Source organism: Lethenteron reissneri, chromosome 3, assembly GCF_015708825.2.
Source record: "Lethenteron reissneri isolate LAM-NWPU_2019-01 chromosome 3, ASM1570882v1, whole genome shotgun sequence".
Lineage (NCBI taxonomy): Eukaryota > Metazoa > Chordata > Hyperoartia > Petromyzontiformes > Petromyzontidae > Lethenteron > Lethenteron reissneri.
In genome coordinates this window covers 3,754,563-3,777,806 of record NC_083781.1, presented here as the reverse complement: position 1 = coordinate 3,777,806, position 23,244 = coordinate 3,754,563, and the positions used below count along the sequence as shown (strand labels likewise).

General features: G+C 44.5%; 1 protein-coding gene across 1 annotated transcript; it reads right to left on the bottom strand.

Annotated features, from left to right (window-relative positions):
• Positions 1-747: 747 nt before the first annotated feature.
• LOC133347783 (uncharacterized) lies at positions 748-20,947 on the bottom strand. Its single transcript, XM_061560394.1, has 9 exons — positions 20,942-20,947; positions 20,687-20,743; positions 20,254-20,469; positions 19,341-19,688; positions 11,224-11,332; positions 10,776-11,015; positions 3,359-3,495; positions 2,446-2,793; positions 748-864 (listed from the first exon to the last, which is right to left on the bottom strand). Exons 1-9 carry the CDS (start codon positions 20,945-20,947, stop codon positions 748-750), a joined length of 1,578 nt encoding a protein of 525 aa, XP_061416378.1.
• Between the last annotated feature and the right edge of the window lie 2,297 nt (positions 20,948-23,244).

Below are 23,244 nucleotides of genomic sequence, written 5' to 3'. Positions count from 1 at the left end.
CGTTGGTTAAGAAAGCGCATTATGCTTTCTTTGAGAATGTGCTGTCTCTCTGGCTGTGTATTGTCACCCTCGACACTGTGTCTACGTGGGTGTGTAGTGCCACCTCTGGGAGGGTGTCGTCCGTATGGTTGTGAATCGTCAATTCTAAAAGGACGTTGGCCCAGAAAGCGCATTATGTTGCCTGTGGGAATGTGCTGTATCTCTGGGTCTGTATAGTCACTCTTGACACGGTGTTGTCTGTGTGGGTATGTACTGTCAAAGAGTTGTATGCGTTTATGTGCAATGCCATGAATGGGTCGGTGTTGTTTGTATAGGTTCGAATCAGCGTATCTACGGTGTTGCTTCAGAAAGTGCAATACGCTGTTTCTGAGACTGTGCTGTCTCTCTTGGGGTGTATTGTCACTCTGTCGTGTCTGTGGGTGTGCTCGGTCACAGGTGAGGCTATGTTGTCGGTGTGCATGTGTGCTGCCAAGAGCGAGATTGGGCCATGGATGATGTCTGAGTGGGTGTACTTTGTCAACCCTCAGAATGTGCTGCAGGTATTGTCTCGGTGTAAGATCACTATCAACCCTGAGAATGGGGTCCAGGTGTTGTATGTGTGAGTGTGCATCACCGCTTCTGAGATGGGATGGTTGCCAAACATGGTTTTGTGCTGAGTGTACATTTCCTGTCACCATTTCTCTGGAGGTCTCTTCGCTTCCAGTAATCAGATTGAGTAAATGTTCAGTGAACCTGTCTGTCGATTTGTCAGAAGATCTGTTCGAAGATCTGGCTATAGAACTGGTCGAATAGCTGGTTGTAAGCCAGGAAAAAGATCGGCTGGTAGGTCTGGCTGTAGTACTGGTGGTAGGTGTTGTTGTGAGTCTAGTAATAGAACTGGTTGTAGGTCTGGCTGTAGAACTGGGAATTTGTTTTGTGAGTCCAGTAACAGGTCTGGTGGTAGGTATGGCTGTAGATTGGTTGGTCGGTGCTGGCTCCAGCGAGCACACTGGCCGGTCGATATTGGCCCTGCAGACCTCATCCTAGAGGCCGGCGGGAGTATCGACAAGGGAGAGTGTCAGGGTTGGCAAACATTAGGTATGTTATAATTCATTAAGATAGAAGCTTACACTCATTTTTCATGCATTCATTTGTGTCTAAGGGCTATAAAATACGATTAATCATCATCAATCATTGTATAGCCACTGCAGGATGAAGGTCTCTGCATGTCATCTCCATCCGTTATAGTCCTACCATACCAGAATTAATCCAGCTCCCTCAACTTGAATTGTAAAAAGGTCTCGCGACGTCACTAAAGTGCCACAATGATACACCGCTTACTATAACTTGAAAATAAATGATGAAGTGAACCTCAAACTTGTGTGGGACATCTCGTGATGTACATGCGACATGTGCAGATCCTATGATAAGCACTGTTTTGAATTGGTCAGAATACTGTAAATTCTGCTTGTACAATTTAACAGAGCAGTTCAGTTAAATGGTCCTCCTGCACACATTGATTCACTGCAGTTGCTGTCTTACTTCTTTATCACTCTTTAATGGGCACGACCAATCATTGTGCCCAGGAAATTCACACATTGATGCCCTTCCTATCAAGATGACAATTTCCTGGTATCCCTACTGTGTCCAACAACTACACTGCAGGAGATTTAACATTCTCCTGTTCTCACCTGTTCGACTGAGGAGTTATTTTCTATCATCTCTTTCACCGAGTTTCTACAAAGTTGTTCAATAAAGTCTATACATCTCATCTTATCTGCTGTGCCCTTAGTTTCTGATTTTGGAACTCCCATTGTTTATTTTCCCAAGTTCTTATAGACTTGCTCTATTCCAAAAAGTCGGTCGGTGATTTCTTGCTCGAATGAGCATTGGGGCGATACTATGTGTTGTATTTATCATTCATGTTTTGTTGCTGGCTGCTTTGCATTATGGGGCTTTAGGCCTGTGTTGAATATAGACAATAAAATATTTTTGATTAAATTGTGCCTGTTCATGTAAACACCCGATGTGGAGCTAGAATTCGTTTTAAGTATTTTTTTAAAGATCACGTGCCAATCCAAAAACCCCATTTAATTTGCAATCCATACTCAGTGTGTGAATAAAAAAAATACTATTAAACTATAAACATAACAATGTTTATTTTCCCAGGCATGGCCCACTGAGCTATATAGCTCTTTTTTAGAAGCGACTTGGCCACAAATTACAGCTCAATTAAGTGACTTATGTGGAAATTTATATCAGCCAAATATGTAAATCAGGAAGGAAAAACCGGAGGACCTGAATAAAAATCCACACAACCAAGGAGAGAACATGCAAACTCCAAATATACAGGCGTCAGGGTCGGGATCAAACCCACGACCTCCTGAATACCAGGCGAGGTAGTTAATATCTCGCCACCGTGGCACCCCACGAGGTAGTTAATATCTCGAAGCAACCTGCACTCACCTGGGGGAGCCCGACCAAATGAGGCCGCACAGGTGCATCGTTGGCGCACGTGTACAACGCCCGCTCGCACTCGTACAGCACCCGCTCACATGTCGTGTTGGCCTCCCGCTCCACTCTTTGCTTTTCCTTCACAGTCATCTCCTTCAACTCCTCTGTCACGGCCTCCAGCACCTCTACCACGGCATCTCGGGTCACCGTGGCCTCCGAACGCTCGTCGGTCTTGCGTGATGCCGCAGGCCGATGTGTCTTGCAGGAGGGCTGCTCCTTGAGTTTGGCCTCGAGCGTTTGCAGGCCACTCTCCGACTGGCAGTAGTCGAGGATTGCGGCACGGGCACAGCAGTGGGCCATCTTTAGCCACGGGGATGGACGAATGGACCAAGGAACATGTGGGCAGACAGGCAGATGTTTTAGTATGAAATTGGTGAGAACCTGGTATAACTAAATGAACTGAAACAAGGAAACTTCGTTTCTTTCTCACAGCTCTTTGTCAATCCACTTATGGATGAAATAAATAAGAAGATAATATGCCTCCTTGACATATCGCTCCCTCCACATGAATATAAAAATGTTTTAACACATCCCATTATCTACACGGCATTCTGTGAGTGCGTAATTTAACCAGCATAGGGTTGAACACAAGCAAACTCTGGACCGGTCTAAACGTACAATGTATCACCACAAGTCACGCTGGCTTAAACCAATGCTGGTGATCTACCAGATGTTTATCGGGTAAGGATTTTTTAGATATGGGTCCTAATTCTATGAAAAATCATATAATACATAAATCTATATCATGAGTGTTTTTGTGAGAGACAATCGCAAATGCGGTTTGGGGAGGCCTTTATCCATCGCCCCAACGCAGCATCGGTGCCTCTCTCACTCACTCTACGAATTACCCCCAGCCAAGCCTCACCATGCAGCACAAGTCCAATTCGTCCTGGGGCTCTGCGTGGCGGAATCTCGTGTGGCAGAAGCACCCGTATCCGGAGGAGAGGTTCTTGGCGACGTCCACCTGCTTGCACCGCAACATCGAGAGGACGGACGCGCGGCCTGCGCTCTCGCGCTGTGCCACGGCCACATTCAGCAGCAGCAGCAGCGGTGGCAGCAACAGCAGCAGCAGCCTCAGCGACAGCTTCTGCGAAAAGATGGCGCCATAGCTGGAGGTCGCTTTGCCTCGGGTACAACTTGAGCGTGAGGACGTTTCCATCTGGAGAGAGAGAGAGAAGCGGCCACAGAGCGGTTAGGTCTAAGTCATTGGAGTGCTTTATTTTATTCCCAATTATATCCCAGTTGGCTCAAATGGCTGCCGCACACCGTGGTATGCGCAGATAATTTTGAAGTTGTTGCCACACCATTTTCGATTTTACAAGGAACGACACGTCCAATAGTTGCTCGTCCTTAGTGAGCAACTGGGATAGAAATTTACAATCAGAGATCATGTGACCACCCAACACTGTGTACTCTTAGACCAATCCCAGGTAGTCAACACCTTTTTACCAATCTCCATTTGCCTCAGCTACACAGAACCCTGCTGCTCTACGCTATTGCATAGAGTTACCATAGTTGCTCATGTTTAATGCGTTGCTGGCAACAATTGGCCATCTCACTGGCATGGTCGCAGAAAAGTGGCCACGTGCACAGGGGCTCACATAGTTTTATCTCAAGTTTAGAGCAGAATGACAGGACAATTAACACACGTCTTTCACGACACCAACAGCAGTATGATAAGGATGAAAACATTTACATAGTACCATTATGATAAAAAAAAAATTCAATCGTATGGACAGGCTGCCTCTTATAACACCATTTCCTTATGAGGCTCTCTGTCCTGGAGGAAAATTCCTGAACGGTTCAAAATTCCTGTGCGAAAACACGCCGCGCGCTCAATCAGTGAAAGAGAAGCGCACGCTCAGTGGTGCTGAGCCAACCAGCGCTCCCGCCTCTGCCCGCCAGCCTTGAACACTTCCCGTGGAACGTGTGTTTGGTTATTTGACCATTGGTAACTGTTTATTGCTTCATCCTGATTGCACTTTTGACCCAATGTATGGGGGAAAAGGCCTGCAAGTAATAGTTCTGGTAATGTGGCTAAACAAAGGAAAGGCATCAGTATGGATGTAAAAAATAAGGTTATACGATGTGTGGAGGCAGGAGAGCATCCGGTTAGTTACACTAGTGAGTACATAACTTATTTATATTTTTTATGTCATTGTCATTCAAAGTAATTTTTATTTATAAAATGTTTTAATACATGCATCATGTGTACAGTATCATTAAGGCTATTATTTCATGTCATCAAACCCATGTATGATTTCAAATCTCGCAGTTTTATTTAGAAAATGTAGGGCAATTGTTTATGATGAAAAAAACATTTTACATTTATTGTATGGTGCACTCATTGGTCATCAGTCTGAGACCCCCCATCGTCACACATCGTCACAAATGTCTGCCTCCCCCCGAGGTGCCCGTGGTCGAGACTGGCGAGGGAGTCGCTGCCAAAGGAGGTGCAGAGCCCCTGAGACGTCTACTGAGGAGATGGAGCAATGAAATTAGCTCGCGTACACCTGCTAGGTCGATTGTAACATCGCGGGGACAGGAGAGCTCTCGTGACTGCAGGAATCCATACTCTTTGGTTCCTTCGGTAAAGTCACGAAATAAAATAAAGTCACAAATCATATAAAACAAATCACGACGTTTCGATCGCTTGTGTTGCGATCGAAACGTCGTGATTTATTTTATTTCTAACTACGTGACTTTACCGAAAGAAACCAAAGAGTATGAATTTAACACGAATTTATGTAATGAATATATCACGTCGCGGTCTGCTTTTCGCTTGCAAGTTTCAAATTTACTGAAATACACCCGTCCTTGGACGGGCAAGAGGCTAGTTACATAGTTACACGGCCGTGATTGGATCCTAAAACCGTATTCTATAACAACTCCACGCAAAAATCTAACCGCTATGAATAATGGGCAATGCCAGAAACGTCTCCCAATATATTCTGTTGTGTGTTGAGTTTTTTGTACAATGTGATTTTTTTGCAATGACTAATAAAAAAAAACGTTAAAGCAAGAGTGCAAGTCTGTGTCGTTACGAATGTAACTGAGACTTGACGCCCGAAATTAAGTAAAAAGTCGCGTGAATGGACAGGGGAGTTTGCATTTGAACGCGCGACCTATCTACTGCCGCCGCCTTGTGGCTACGGTAGAGTATTGCACTCCGTGCTTAATGTGAGCCCTCTGGTGGCTTATCACAGTGCAGAATTACTGATATTTTATTTTTAATTAATTAACTTACATGTCATATGTGGAGACATGCATGACATAGCATGTGATACTGTACTGTAACGTATTTGTGTGTCTACTGCACAATAAAGTGTTGGCAGCGCGAGTGACGCTAAAACTAACGTTGCTCCCAGTAATCATTGATCCGTTGAAGTATTAAAATGATTTTTTTATATACAATTACACATCTGTATAAATAGTTATAGAATTTTGTATTGTACGTAACGATGCCCAGAAATACTGCTACAAATGACAAAGTAAAGAAAATAATAGTTTATGAAGTTATTTTTTAAAAATATATTATAACGGCGGTTGGATTTGAACCCGTGACCTTTTAAATCCTGACGCCTTGCGGCGAGGTTTGTAAGTACAATATATATAAAAAAACAATAATTTAATTTCGATTGAAAGCTTTCGTGACTGCAGGGATTCATATTCTTGGTTCTTTCGGTAAAGTCACGTAGCAGGGAAATAAAAAAAAATTAAATAGTACAATTCTTACTATTTCTCACTATTTAATTGTTTATTTTTTATTATTTCCTTTCTACGTGACTTTACCAAAAGAACCAAGAATACTAATTAAATAAAAAAGGGGCCTAAGGCCATCGCGGTACTGAATGAAGCTACAGGCGGCGCGACACCTTCTCACCTCATGCTAGTGGATTGATTTTGAATGGAAACCCTCCTACGAATTTGGTGGTTCCCGGAACCGACGTTAGACCCCCTTAATAAAAAGTCGAGGGGCTAAGCCCAGTGCGCCACTGCGCCAGTTGATAACCAACGGCACCTCTTCGCCATATAATTGCTACATGTTCTCCGGCCGTACATCTTCGATGTATTAATCGCTAATTAAACAATAACACATCTGGTGTATATACTTTCAGAATATTTTGTTTAATGTCATAATCCCGATGAACACCGCAACAAATTACTAAGTAAATATGATTGTTTATAAGTCATAAATAAAAAAGTATTATTCAGGTTGGATTTGAACGCGTGACCTGCGAATGCCGCCGCCTTGTGGCTACGGTAGAGTATTGCAGTCCGTGCTCATGGCGAGCCCTTTGGTGGCTTATCACAGTGCAGCATTACTGTGATATTTTATTTTAAATTCATTAACTTACATTTCATATGTGGAGACATACCGCTCCCCACATACATACACATACATTATAGTGATATCAAATTTGCTTGCGTTCACAATTATATTCCACATTTGCTGGACTTTTCCAGTGCGAACACAGATTATACTGCTCCAAAGTTCCTTTGCCCTGCAGTTCAGGCAATCTAAGCCTCGTCACGAGTCTCCATCAGCATCATAATTCGTAGCACTTACACCAGACATGCTGTCAGTTACACTAACACCATTAGTTATACTATTTTAATTATGCTACACCATTGCGTTCATGACATTGTTTTTATTATTTAACGGTTATTGTTTATGCGAATCTTTCATACATGTGTTGTTATTATGTACCTATGTTGAGCTTCTTTCGCACCGTACGTAGCCAACCGTGCTAATCGGATATGCGGGGTGAAAGGACAACAAACTTAACACAAAAAGCAGTTCTAAAATTTTTACATTTTTATTCCAAATTTCAAAGTGCATAGCTGTTTTTTTTGCATTACGACTGCATGTATTGTGGTCTATGCAAACATGACTCCTTGTAAAAAAAAGGTGTCAGTTTTGTTGCCAGATAAAAGGGTAAAAAAACAATTATCACATTTTTACACTGGCAAATGAGGTTCCAATGGTGCATAGCTGCAATAGCTTCCTAATATCGGAAATAAGATAGGAAAAAAATTTAGAAAATCAAATACCACTACTTTCATTAGTTTAACCAAAAACAATAATCTTATATATTAGCGTTTTTTTATATTACTTTCATTTAGCCACGAGGGGCCTGGGTGGGTGAGATGGATTACAACATGGTGATTGAGGACAACCATTAGTGCTACACAGCCCCGCGTCACGTTTGGACAATGCCCTCTTCAATGTCAAGGTCACGGTGTGGGGAAGTGGCACGCCACCCGTCTGGAACTGGGGAGGGGGAAACATGTTTGGTCGCTTAGGAGCAACACAATCAGCCCGCATTGTCACCGGCAAAAAACCCCAAACAGTGATTCGATGCGTGCAGTCATCTCTCTACAAGTCCCGCATTAACAATTGCATCGGCACTCAAGTGAACATAACTTGTTGTTCAAATCCCGAGTGTAATTGCAACATCACGCGGGCGGTTTATACTTTGAATGGGAAGCGAAGCTGCGTAACGCACCGCGCGCACACATCCCGAAGCGATGTCGTACTGTCTCACGCTGCTATTGCTGCTCCTGCAGTCCCCACCTAATCCTAATCCGCAATGATGAGGACACATAACCATTATCCCCGTTTATCCTTACAGCCATTTGGGTCACATTCCTTACGAGCCAAACGAGGCTGACTTCATGCCCGAACGCGGCGCACTGACTGAAGCAACACAGTTTTTGTACATTTATTGACAGCATCAGAATTTTTATTTTGTAATCTACTCTAAACGCGCGTTGAATCACACGGATATGTGTGTGTGTGCGATTCCTTAACGTGTTAATAAATAGAAGTTGAGACATCGCTGGCCTCAAACTCACGTGGCTGTTGTGACAGAGCAGACACCGGAGCAGCGAGTGTCTCCTTTGCTGTCAGCCACTGGCTTCTGGAGTTCCAATTAAAATAGCAACAACTCTTACTACTCCACTGATCACATGCTCGAGTCAATAACCTGACTGCCGTGTTATCAATAAGGTGTGTGTGAATTGTACTCTCAAAGGGAGCGGTGGTGCTGAGGTTAGCGCGTTGCGCTACGAAACTGGCGACCCGGCTTCGATTCCCGCTCACGGCCAGCACCGGTGACGATGATCTGAACCGGTCCTGGGCACCCCCTAGGTCGACTCAGCCTCAAATGAGTAACCTGGTGCGGTGTGCAGTAAACATCGCCACTCGGGAGACAAAGGTGGCCGGGCGTGGTGCTGGCCACCCACACGCCCTTCGTGTGCCGTGTCGCCTTCATAGGTGCTGCTCGCTAACAGCACTTGCTCCTTATTCTCTTGATGACCTGCAGTGTTGAGGCGATTGTGGTTCTTAGATTGTTGTTGTCATACCCATTGTGACTACAAATGTAGAGTATGTAAAAAATTACCTTCAAATAAATAGCATCAGATAGTAACTAGCAGTTAAAAATACAAAAATTAAGTTTACGGGGTATCATCCTGCGATGAATACCACAACTTTCAAAACAGGTACAACAACATCTGACAGCACATACGATAACATTAACCTTAATACATTAATACAGAACAGACACGGAGTGTAAGTGCGCAAGACGAGTTAAAAGGTATTGTCAAAATAAGATTGTTAATTTTCTTCATGTTCGATTGACAGATTATTGAAACAAATATATATTGCTCAATCTTGCATGAAAAAGCACAGCAGAGCAGTGTGGCTCCCTTGCAAGATCCTCCCAACAGCTGTATCAGTCGTGGGGAATTGTTTGACCATACTTCACCGCGGGGGTCCGTGTGGGATACTTCAAATGAAGGGATCGGGTCAGACATGGCTCGCCACTGGTGTAAGCCGTGGGTGCTGGGAATCGAATTCAGGTGTCACAGTCCACACATAGCCACTGCTGCATTATACCTGGTACAGCCTCAATGTCATTTAGTCGCAGTTGGGCGTAGAAGGGGGGCATTCGCAGCTATGGCAACAAACCTACGGCGTGAAACTACGAAGTGCAATCTTCATACTTCTGTAGTTGGTACAAACGCAGTGCAAAGGCGCCGGAGAATCACTACCAAAAATAACCGCGTCCAGCAAGGGCTTGGATGATGTTAGTTTTATAGCCATCCTTACACACTCCCTCCACTTACAACTTTTTTCACCAAAAGCATCTTACATCGGCTGTAATGGCAACAACAAGCGAGCCTACACACACGGCCGTCACGGTTGCTTCAGTGATACGACTTTGTGAAGTTTCATGTTCTCGGTGAAAACTGTATCGCACACACACACACTGCTTTGCTACTTTTCAAAGGTTATTTGCATCATGCACGGTACATCAATGGAATGCGGTGCGTTGCCACTAGAATAATTGTGAAAATCATGGGCTTATGGTCGGGGTGTAATCCGAACTGGTTGTTGTTGTTGAAGTGGCTACTGTGCCCAAATGGCAGTCACTCGTCGCCCTTGAGGGCAGACCCCAGTGACTTGGCGTGCCGACTGTTTGGCTCGACTCCAGGTTTCGGTGATCTGTCTCCTATGGCGCTGTCTTCACAACATTCAGCGACATGCAACGATACCTATACATCTCGCCACGGTGGCGAGATGTTAACTACCTCGCCTGGTATGCAGGCGGTCGTGGGTTCAATCCCGACCCTGACGCCTGCTGTATAGTTGGAGTTTGCGTGTCTCTCTCCTCGTGGTCCGGTTTTTCCTTCCACATTTATAATTATGAACACGCGTTTCGAGTATTTGGCTGCGATAAATGTCTACGTGATAAGCCACTTTGTTGAGCTATCATTATGACCAGGTCACTTCTGAAATAGAGCTATATAGCTCAGTGGGCCTTACCTAGTAAAATATTTTTTTGTTATAGTATAGTTAATTGTATACATTTTAAGTGCAGCATGTTAAGTAGCAAAGACTGAAATGTGAAATGTAATTACTCTGCAGAAAAATTGTATCTGTTAACTGTGGTTAACCTTCAGGGTATTATGTACGGCGTGTGTGTGTGTGCCTCATATAACACAGTGTACCTTTAAGTGGTGTATATGTAGTTCTCAGAGTCTCCACTTTGGCAGCTTCAGAACCCAAACCGGGTAACTCGCATGAAATGGATCATGCAGTTTCCAATCACGAGCCAATCCGATGGTTAACATCCCCAGTAGAATACCACGCCATGTTCAAGCACTTTTCAAAACACGAGCCATTGAAGCCCAGGGGTAGAGAATACTAAAAATGTTAACCACATTCTTTATTCATGCTAAGAGCGGTGGTCTTAAATATATTTGCTGAAGACTTCTGCAAATACAATCACAAGCCTGTTTTATTATTGAATTGCACCCCAGCTTGACAGAAGGAGGCAATTCATGCTCTTGATTTTCTAAATCCCTTGTTTCATGCATCACACGTGGGGCTGGGTGGGGGGGGTCACAGGGTGCAGGTCTACCGAGTGTGCCACTCGAACGGAGAGGCAGGATGCGTGGTGTGGCAGAGGGTTCCAACAGCCCCCAACGCTGGGGAATGATTCGCCTCGGATCTGTGAATGCGCAGAGGGTCCTGCAGTTTTAAAACATTACTTTTAAAATATATTTTTTAAACATTTATATGCGTATGCATGTTGACAGCTTTTGCATCTTCAGGATTTACCATCTCTCTTTTACAATTCGTTTTTAAAGCGGTTTTGCACACGACCAATGACTGAATGTTGAGGGTAGAATGTGGGGGGGGGGGGGGGGGTGAGAGACCTCTTTCAATCGTGGTGCGAACCGAAGTAGCGTCTTGAGCCACGATGAGGTGGAGGTGTGGACTGGCGCCCTCCTGCACAGGCCCTGCTGCTGCTGCTGCTCGTGTCTGCTGCTCAACAGACGGACCACACGCGAGCAGCAGGACAAAGAGGCCTTGTACCCACATTAGCCCTTTACTCCACCCGACGATATTTGATCATGTGTGTTTGTCATCTCATTGCACAGTGGTTTTCAGATGTTGCCATTCCTGTTTTTTTAGTTGTATAGGATTGTACACTTATTAACCATATTATATGCATTTCTAACGAGCAGTATTTAATGTACGTTCAATATTTATTTGATGGTTGTCTCGTACGTGTGTATGTTGAGCTTCTTTCGCACCGTACGTAGCCAACCGTGCTAATCGAAGGTGTGTAAACGATGTCTTATTTCATGATTTATTTCTGTGCAGCTCCTCGAAGCGATTTTTATTGGTAAAAGTGCCAGATTTAAAAAAAAAGAACGTTTCATTGATTGTCCTCGTCACAAGGGAGGAGGCGACGTGGATCGAGATTGTACCACTGGTGGCTGTGTCATTTACACAATATTGTATTCAACACATTACATTGTAATCCGTCATACTCGTATCTGCCATCAGAAATGTTCAGGCTACACAGTGTGAATAATCTGCCCAGGTCATACATTCTGCAATCACATCCTGCTATATATGGTCTTCAAAACAGTGTACACGTATTTTAAGTTGTATGACCACATGCATTGACAGCAGCATTGGGTTATGTCACAGTCAATGCTTCAGTGGGAGCTCATTAAAGGATAATGCACGTTTCAGTTTCAAGATAGCTCACTGTGATATACAGCATGCGCAGAACCGTGAAGAACATTTAAATAATAATAGGATACTGGTGCATAATAGTAAATTAGTTGAGCTGTGAACACCGAAAACCTATTCTTATTCTGCATCATAGTTGACACTGGAAAAAAGGTCCCATCGATATAACTGCTGGACCCGAGCTAGAAGTGTTCTGATACTTCCATTGCCTTGGAACTGTTCACCCTTTGGCATTCTCAGGTCTCACACTGGTGGTGAGACCAGGCCATACCCCATGAAGAAGGCTGTCTCTGGTGTAGGCCAATTAGTTTTAAGGACAATGCAATTATTATCAGAGCATGTTTATTTGCATGTTTTGCCACAAATATCTGTGGTTAATGCAGACTTGATGCCTTGCAAAACGTATCTATTTTGGTGTTTGAACATCTTAACACCTCCTGTTTTATTGCCAGGAAAGATAAAATCTCTTCTTATTTTTCATCGTTTTGATACGGAAAAAAATGTCCCATAAATACCGACAGCCTCACTGATCCCCCCCACGTTCGCGATGCGTGAGGTCATCGCCGTCCTTGTACCACCGCGATGTCTACGGTGCCTCCCACTTAAGAGCGCGAAGCCACTTGCTGAAGAATGCGAAGCCAACTCATTCCCACCGCTCTGCCCACACCGCGTGCCTCAACATGAGCGTACATCCCGAGTCATCCTCATGGTGGTGGTGATAATTCCTTTAATATCCTCCTTTTGTGTTGCAATCACTCGCCATATCTCAAACACCTCTAGTCAAATAACAGCAACTTACTATTGAACGGCTAAGTTAGCATCTAGCTCCTTAATAAAGGTATTTTTTGGGTTAGATTGCATAAACATAAGTGTGTCGTTAAACCCACCACTACCCTACACAGCCAATGAAAAAGGTTTGTCCTTGATTCCCATATTAATATAGATACTCATGCATAAAATACCATTTTCTTTAAACTCACGAATTATTTATCTTCTCTTCTAAAGGAGTTTCCAAGCTCTGTATCTGTATGAGTGTGCTTGGTTGCCCAGGAAAGCCTCCCCCATCTCATGACTCTTTGCAGGAGGCTCCTGCCAGGGTTTCTCGGGGGCGATGCTCGTTTTGATAAATACCAATTGAGTCATTTGCGGGTATTTTTTTTTATTTGGCAAAATTTGGACCATGACTCTGGCACACACAATGGTCTACTATTGCAAAATATGTCACGGGAACTTTAACGTCCACTGTGAAAACAGATGGCGCTTCAGTAGTAACCAGGGCAGCCGCTGGAGTCGAACCGTGAAGCTCTGCAACAAAATCTTGGCCTGCTAAAAATCAATGTGCCTCTTGAACCCTATCTCATAGCCCCTCTCCATTGTGGACATTGCAGCCTGAAGATAGATGAGGACGGCTGGATGATGGTTAAGAGGTGAAGAAAAATAAATGAAAAAATGTGTAGAGAATAAGTGGAGAAAAGGGGGAGGCTAGCATTAGCTGGGATTGAGTGAACAATGGTAAGTGAATGCGACCAAGTAAGTGGATGTAAAGTATATATATAATAAAAATAGACGTGATTTATTATTATTATTTTATTTTACATTTTTTGTTTTCACATGACTGCATACAGGACTGTAACTGAAAGATACTCGCATTGCAAGCTCAGTTCCGACACAGTGATGCTCTTGGTGATGGTGGTGACAGCGGTGGAAGTGATGCATTACTGTTAATCATCACTTGATGAGGCCCTGGGCGAGGCTGGCTTCATCCAGAGTGTAGCTTACATTGCTCTTGTCAGTCAAGAGTGTGTCCCTCATTTTCTGGTCAGTACACGTGGGTCAACTGATGGTGTCTCCCGCATTGTTATAATCAGTAAATGTGGGTCCATTAAAGGTGTGTCTCGCATTGCTCTCGTCAATGAACGTGGGTCCATCCATGCTGTCTCCCACATTGTTCTCTTCAGCGAATTTGGATTGACCCATGGTGTCTTTCGAATTGGTCTCATCAGTGAACGTGGGTCCATCGATGGATTCTACCACATTGTTCTCGTCAGTGAATGTGGGTCCGTCCATGGTGTCTCCTGCAGTGTTCTCGTAAGTGAATGTGGGTCCATTGATGGTGTCTCCTGCATTGGTCTCATCAGTAAATGTGGGTCCGTCCATGGTGTCTCCCGCATTGGTCTCATCAGTTAATGTGGGTCCATCCATGGTGTATCCCGCATTGTTTTCGCCAGTGAATGTGGGTTCAATGACAGTGTCTCCCGTATTGTTCTTGTCAGTGAACGTGGGTTCATTGATGGTGTCTCCTGCATTGTACTCGTCAGTAAACGTGGGACCATTAATGGTGTCTCCCGCATTGTTCTTGTTAGTGAATGTGGATCCATTGACAGTGTTTCCCGTATTCTTGTCAGTGAATGTGGGTCCATTCATGGTATCTTCCGCATTGTTCTCATAAGTCAATCTGGGTTCATGCATCCTGTCTTCTAAATTGTTCTCGTCAGCAAATGTGGGTTCGTGAATGGTTTCTCCTGCATTTTTCTTTTCAGTAAACGTGGATCTATTTATGATGTCTCCAGCATTGTTTTCGTCATCAAATGTGGGTTCATCCATGGTGTCTCCCGGATTGTCATCAGCGAATGCGGGTCCATTCACGGTGTGTCTTGCATTGTTCTCATAAGTGAACGTGGGTCCTTCCATGTTGTTGCCCGCATTGTTTTCTTCAGCAAATGTGGATAGATCCATGGTGTCTTCCGCATTGTTCTCATCCGTGAACGTGGGTCGATTGATGGTGTCTCCTGCATTGTTCTCTTCAGCAAATGTGGATCGATCCATGGTGTCTCCCGCATTGTTCTGATCCGTGAACGTGGGTCCATCCATCCTGTCTCCTGCATTGTTCTCGTCATCAAATGTGGCTTCATCCATGGTGTCTCCCGCATTGTTCTCGTCATCAAATGTGGTTTCATCCATGGTGTCTCCCGCATTGTTTTCGTCAGTGAATGTGGGTTCAATGACAGTGTCTCCCGTATTGTACTCGTCAGTAAACGTGGGACCATCCATGGTGTCTCCCGCATTGTTCTGAGTAGTTAATGTGGATCCATTGATGGTGTCTCCCGTATTGTTCTTGTCAGTGAACGTGGATCCATCCATGCTGTCTCCCGCATAGGTCTCTTCAGCGAATTTAGGTCCATTGACAGTGTTTCCCGTATTCTTGTCAGTGAATGTGGGTCCATTCATGGTATCTCCAGCATTGTCCTCATAAGTCAATCTGGGTCCATCCATGCTGTCTTCTAAATTGTTCCGTCAGCAAATGTGGGTTCATCCATGGTGTGTCCCGCATTCTTGTCAGTGAATGTGGGCGTGCCATCACCAAAACTGTATTGTCCGAGTGGGTGTGTATTGTCACCTCTGGGAGGGTGTGGTCTGTATAGTTGTGAGTCGTCAATTCTAAAAGGGCGCTGGCCCAGAAAGTGCATCATGTTGCCTGTGAGAATGTGTTGTCGCTCTGGATCTGTATTGTTACTCTTGACACGGTGTTGTCTGTGTGAGTATGTACTGTCAAGGAGTTGTTTGTGTTTGCGTGTACTGTCGGGTCCATTGATGATGTCTTCCGCATTGTTCTCGTTAGTGAATGTGGGTCCATCCATGCTGTCGCCCGCATTGTTCTCTTCAGCGAATGTGGATCCATTGATGGTATCTCCCGAATTGTTCTCATCAACGAATGTGGGCCTATGCATGATGTCTCTCACATTGTTCTCATAAGTTAATGTGGGTTCATCCATGCTGTCTCCCGCATTGTTCTCTTCGGCGAATTTAGGTCCATTGACAGTGTCTCCCGTATTCTTGTCAGTGAATGTGGGTCTATGCATGGTATATTCCGCATTGTTCTCATAAGTAAATCTGGGTCCATCCATGCTTTCTTCTAAATTGTTCTCGTCAGCAAATGTGAGTTCATCCATGGTGTCTCCCGCCTTCTTGTCAGTGAACGTGGGTCCATTGATGGTGCCATCACCATAACTATATTGTCTGAGTGGGTGTGTATTGTCACCTCTGGGAGGATGTCGTCTGTAGAGTTGTGAATCGTCAATTCTAAAAGGGTGCTGGCCCAGAAAGTGCATCATGTTGCCTGTGAGAATGTGTTGTCGCTCTGGTTCTATATTGTCACTCTTGACACGGTGCTGTCTGTGTGAGTATGTACTCTCAAGGAGTTGTTTGTGTTTGAGTGTACTGTCGGGTCCATTGATGATGTCTTCCGCATCATTCTCGTCAGCAAATGTGGGTCTATTGATGGTGTCTCCCGCATCATTCTCGTCATTGAACGTGGGTCCATTGGTGGTGTCTCTTGCATTGTACTCTTCAGTGAACATGGGTCCTTTGATGGTGCCATCACCTAAACTGTAATGTCCGTGTGGGTGTCTATTGGGACCTCTGGGATGATGTCGTCCGTATGGTTGTGAATTGTCAATTCTAAAAGGATGTTGGCCCAGAAAGCGCATTGTTTTGCCTGTGAGAATGTGCTGTCTCTCTGGGTGTGTATAGTCACTCTTGACACGGTGTTGTCTGTGTGAGTATGTACTGTCAAGGAGTTGTCTGTGTTTGTGTGTACTGTCGGGTCCATTGATGTCTTCCGCATTGTTCTCGTCAGCGAATGTGGGTCGATTAAAGGTGTCTCTTGCATTGTACTCGTCAGTGAACGTTGGTTCATTGATGATATCTCCCACATTCTTCTCGTCAGCAAATGTGGGTCCATTGATGATGCTATCAGCAAAACTGTATTGTCCACGTGGTTTTGTAGCTGCACCTCTGGGAGGGTGTTGTCCGTATCGCTCTGAATCGTCAATTCTAAAGGGGCGTTGGTTAAGAAAGCGCATTATGCTTTCTTTGAGAATGTGCTGTCTCTCTGGCTGTGTATTGTCACCCTCGACACTGTGTCTACGTGGGTGTGTAGTGCCACCTCTGGGAGGGTGTCGTCCGTATGGTTGTGAATCGTCAATTCTAAAAGGACGTTGGCCCAGAAAGCGCATTATGTTGCCTGTGGGAATGTGCTGTATCTCTGGGTCTGTATAGTCACTCTTGACACGGTGTTGTCTGTGTGGGTATGTACTGTCAAAGAGTTGTATGCGTTTATGTGCAATGCCATGAATGGGTCGGTGTTGTTTGTATAGGTTCGAATCAGCGTATCTACGGTGTTGCTTCAGAAAGTGCAATACGCTGTTTCTGAGACTGTGCTGTCTCTCTTGGGGTGTATTGTCACTCTGTCGTGTCTGTGGGTGTGCTCGGTCACAGGTGAGGCTATGTTGTCGGTGTGCATGTGTGCTGCCAAGAGCGAGATTGGGCCATGGATGATGTCTGAGTGGGTGTACTTTGTCAACCCTCAGAATGTGCTGCAGGTATTGTCTCGGTGTAAGATCACTATCAACCCTGAGAATGGGGTCCAGGTGTTGTATGTGTGAGTGTGCATCACCGCTTCTGAGATGGGATGGTTGCCAAACATGGTTTTGTGCTGAGTGTACATTTCCTGTCACCATTTCTCTGGAGGTCTCTTCGCTTCCAGTAATCAGATTGAGTAAATGTTCAGTGAACCTGTCTGTCGATTTGTCAGAAGATCTGTTCGAAGATCTGGCTATAGAACTGGTCGAATAGCTGGTTGTAAGCCAGGAAAAAGATCGGCTGGTAGGTCTGGCTGTAGTACTGGTGGTAGGTGTTGTTGTGAGTCTAGTAATAGAACTGGTTGTAGGTCTGGCTGTAGAACTGGGAATTTGTTTTGTGAGTCCAGTAACAGGTCTGGTGGTAGGTATGGCTGTAGATTGGTTGGTCGGTGCTGGCTCCAGCGAGCACACTGGCCGGTCGATATTGGCCCTGCAGACCTCATCCTAGAGGCCGGCGGGAGTATCGACAAGGGAGAGTGTCAGGGTTGGCAAACATTAGGTATGTTATAATTCATTAAGATAGAAGCTTACACTCATTTTTCATGCATTCATTTGTGTCTAAGGGCTATAAAATACGATTAATCATCATCAATCATTGTATAGCCACTGCAGGATGAAGGTCTCTGCATGTCATCTCCATCCGTTATAGTCCTACCATACCAGAATTAATCCAGCTCCCTCAACTTGAATTGTAAAAAGGTCTCGCGACGTCACTAAAGTGCCACAATGATACACCGCTTACTATAACTTGAAAATAAATGATGAAGTGAACCTCAAACTTGTGTGGGACATCTCGTGATGTACATGCGACATGTGCAGATCCTATGATAAGCACTGTTTTGAATTGGTCAGAATACTGTAAATTCTGCTTGTACAATTTAACAGAGCAGTTCAGTTAAATGGTCCTCCTGCACACATTGATTCACTGCAGTTGCTGTCTTACTTCTTTATCACTCTTTAATGGGCACGACCAATCATTGTGCCCAGGAAATTCACACATTGATGCCCTTCCTATCAAGATGACAATTTCCTGGTATCCCTACTGTGTCCAACAACTACACTGCAGGAGATTTAACATTCTCCTGTTCTCACCTGTTCGACTGAGGAGTTATTTTCTATCATCTCTTTCACCGAGTTTCTACAAAGTTGTTCAATAAAGTCTATACATCTCATCTTATCTGCTGTGCCCTTAGTTTCTGATTTTGGAACTCCCATTGTTTATTTTCCCAAGTTCTTATAGACTTGCTCTATTCCAAAAAGTCGGTCGGTGATTTCTTGCTCGAATGAGCATTGGGGCGATACTATGTGTTGTATTTATCATTCATGTTTTGTTGCTGGCTGCTTTGCATTATGGGGCTTTAGGCCTGTGTTGAATATAGACAATAAAATATTTTTGATTAAATTGTGCCTGTTCATGTAAACACCCGATGTGGAGCTAGAATTCGTTTTAAGTATTTTTTTAAAGATCACGTGCCAATCCAAAAACCCCATTTAATTTGCAATCCATACTCAGTGTGTGAATAAAAAAAAATACTATTAAACTATAAACATAACAATGTTTATTTTCCCAGGTAAGGCCCACTGAGCTATATAGCTCATTTTTAGAAGCGACTTGGCCACAAATGACAGCTCAATGAAGTGGCTTATGTGGAAATTTATAGCAGCCAAATATGTAAATCAGGAGGGAAAAACCGGAGGACCCGAAGAAAAATCCACACAACCAAGGATAGAACATGAAAACTCCAAATATACAGGCGTCAGGGTCGGGATCAAACCCACGAACTCCTGAATTCCAGGCGAGGTAGTTAATATCTCGCCACCGTGGCACCCCACGAGGTAGTTAATATCTCGAAGCAACCTGCACTCACCTGGGGGAGCCCGACCAAATCAGGCCGCACAGGTGCATCGCTGGCGCACATGTACAACGCCCGCTCACACTCGTACAGCACCCGCTCACACGTCGTGTTGGCCTCCCGCTCCACTCTTTGCTTTTCCTTCACAGTCATCTCCTTCAACTCCTCTGTCACGGCCTCCAGCACCTCTACCACGGCATCTCGGGTCAGCGTGGCCTCCGAACGCTCGTCGGCCTTGCGTGATGCCGCAGGCCGATGTGTCTTGCAGGAGGGCTGCTCCTTGAGTTTGGCCTCGAGCGTTTGCAGGCCACTCTCCGACTGGCAGTAGTCGAGGATTGCGGCGCGGGCACAGCAGTGGGCCATCTTTAGCCACGGGGATGAACGAATGGACCAAGGAACATGTGGGCAGACAGGCAGATGTTTTAGTATGAAATTGGTGAGAACCTGGTATAACTAAATGAACTGAAACAAGGAAACTTCGTTTCTTTCTCACAGCTCTTTGTCAATCCACTTATGGATGAAATAAATAAGAAGATAATATGCCTCCTTGACATATCGCTCCCTCCACATGAATATAAAAATGTTTCAACACATCCCATTATCTACACGGCATTCTGTGAGTGCGTAATTTAACCAGCATAGGGTTGAACACAAGCAAACTCTGGACCGGTCTAAACGTACAATGTATCACCACAAGTCACGCTGGCTTAAACCAATGCTGGTGATCTACCAGATGTTTATCGGGTAAGGATTTTTTAGATATGGGTCCTAATTCTATGAAAAATCATATAATACATAAATCTATATCATGAGTGTTTTTGTGAGAGACAATCGCAAATGCGGTTTGGGGAGGCCTTTATCCATCGCCCCAACGCAGCATCGGTGCCTCTCTCACTCACTCTACGAATTACCCCCAGCCAAGCCTCACCATGCAGCACAAGTCCAATTCGTCCTGGGGCTCTGCGTGGCGGAATCTCGTGTGGCAGAAGCACCCGTATCCGGAGGAGAGGTTCTTGGCGACGTCCACCTGCTTGCACCGCAACATCGAGAGGACGGACGCGCGGCCTGCGCTCTCGCGCTGTGCCACGGCCACATTCAGCAGCAGCGGTGGCAGCAACAGCAGCAGCAGCCTCAGCGACAGCTTCTGCGAAAAGATAGCGCCATAGCTGGAGGTCGCTTTGCCTCGGGTACAACTTGAGCGTGAGGACGTTTCCATCTGGAGAGAGAGAGAGAAGCGGCCACAGAGCGGTTAGGTCTAAGTCATTGGAGTGCTTTATTTTATTCCCAATTATATCCCAGTTGGCTCAAATGGCTGCCGCACACCCTGGTATACGCAGATAATTTTGAAGTTGTTGCCACACCATTTTCGATTTTACAAGGAACGACACGTCCAATAGTTGCTCGTCCTTAGTGAGCAACTGGGATAGAAATTTACAATCAGAGATCATGTGACCACCCAACACTGTGTACTCTTAGACCAATCCCAGGTAGTCAACACCTTTTTACCAATCTCCATTTGCCTCGGCTACACAGAACCCTGCTGCTCTACGCTATTGCATAGAGTTACCATAGTTGCTCATGTTTGATGCGTTGCTGGCAACAGTTGGCCATCTCACTGGCATGGTCACAGAAAAGTGGCACGTGCACAGGGGCTCACATAGTTTTATCTCAAGTTTAGAGTAAAATGACAGGAAAATTAACACACGTATTTCACGACACCAACAGCAGTATGATTAGGATGAAAACATTTACATAGTACCATTATGATAAAAAAAACATTTTTTATCGTATGGACAGGCTGCCTCTTATAACACCATTTCCTTACGAGGCTCTGTCCTGGAGGAAAATTCCTGAACGATTCAAAATTCCTGCGCGAGAACACGCGGCATGCAACACTCCCTGCCTTCTCCGAGCCGCTCGCTCAATCAGTGAAAGAGAAGCGCACGCTCAGTGGTGCTGAGCCAACCAGCGCTCCCGCCTCTGCCCGCCAGCCTTGAACGCTTCCCGTGGAACGTGTGTTTGGTTATTTGACCTTTGGTAACAGTTTTGTTGCTTCATCCTGATTGCAATTTTGACCCACAATGTCTGGGGAAAAAGGCCTGCAAGTGATAGTTCTGGTAATGTGGCTAAACAAAGGAAAGGCATCAGTATGGATGTAAAAAATAAGGTTATACGATGTGCGGAGGTAGGAGAGCGTCCGGTTAGTTACACTAGTGAGTACATAACTTCTTTATATTTTTATGTCATTGTCATTCAAAGTAATTTTTATTTATAAAATGCTTTAATACATGCATCATGTGTACAGTATCATTAAGGCTATTATTTCATGTCATCAAACCCATGTCCGATTTCAAATCTCGCAGTTTTATTTAAAAAATGTAGGGCAATTGTTGATGATGAAAAAAACATTTTACATTTAGTGTATGGTGCACTCATTGGTCATCAGTCTGAGACCCCCCATCGTCACACATCGTCACAAATGTCTGCCTCCCCCCGAGGTGCCCGTGGTCGAGACTGGCGAGGGAGTCGCTGCCAAAGGAGGTGCAGAGCCCCTGAGACGTCCACTGAGGAGATGGAGCAATGAAATTAGCTCGCGTACACCTGCTAGGTCGATTGTAACATCGCGGGGACAGGAGAGCTCTCGTGACTGCAGGAATCCATACTCTTTGGTTCCTTCGGTAAAGTCACGAAATAAAATAAAGTCACAAATCATATAAAACAAATCACGACGTTTCGATCGCTTGTGTTGCGATCGAAACGTCGTGATTTATTTTATTTCTAACTACGTGACTTTACCGAAAGAAACCAAAGAGTATGAATTTAACACGAATTTATGTAATGAATATATCACGTCGCGGTCTGCTTTTCGCTTGCAAGTTTCAAATTTACTGAAATACACCCGTCCTTGGACGGGCAAGAGGCTAGTTACATAGTTACACGGCCGTGATTGGATCCTAAAACCGTATTCTATAACAACTCCACGCAAAAATCTAACCGCTATGAATAATGGGCAATGCCAGAAACGTCTCCCAATATATTCTCTTGTGTGTTGAGTTTTTTGTACAATGTGATTTTTTTGCAATGACTAATAAAAAAAAACGTTAAAGCAAGAGTGCAAGTCTGTGTCGTTACGAATGTAACTGAGACTTGACGCCCGAAATTAAGTAAAAAGTCGCGTGAATGGACAGGGGAGTTTGCATTTGAACGCGCGACCTATCTACTGCCGCCGCCTTGTGGCTACGGTAGAGTATTGCACTCCGTGCTTAATGTGAGCCCTCTGGTGGCTTATCACAGTGCAGAATTACTGATATTTTATTTTTAATTAATTAACTTACATGTCATATGTGGAGACATGCATGACATAGCATGTGATACTGTACTGTAACGTATTTGTGTGTCTACTGCACAATAAAGTTTTGGCAGCGCGAGTGACGCTAAAACTAACGTTGCTCCCAGTAATCATTGATCCGTTGAAGTATTAAAATGATTTTTTTATATACAATTACACATCTGTATAAATAGTTATAGAATTTTGTATTGTACGTAACGATGCCCAGAAATACTGCTACAAATGACAAAGTAAAGAAAATAATAGTTTATGAAGTTATTTTTTAAAAATATATTATAACGGCGTTGGATTTGAACCCGTGACCTTTTGACTCCTGACGCCTTGCGGCGAGGTTTGTAAGTACAATATATATCATCCGGTCACTGACTCAATCACCCTATCACACACTCCTCCACTCGTTTACTCAAACACTCACCCATTTACTCACCCACCCGCTCACCACCATGCAGGTCACCTCACTCTTTTCAGCTTTATCAGTTTACACTGCTCCACTCTGGAATCCCCACCCGGTCTTCCTATTTCCCCAAACTCTTGCAACAATAAACTTGATCAATTTAAGGAACGTGTTTC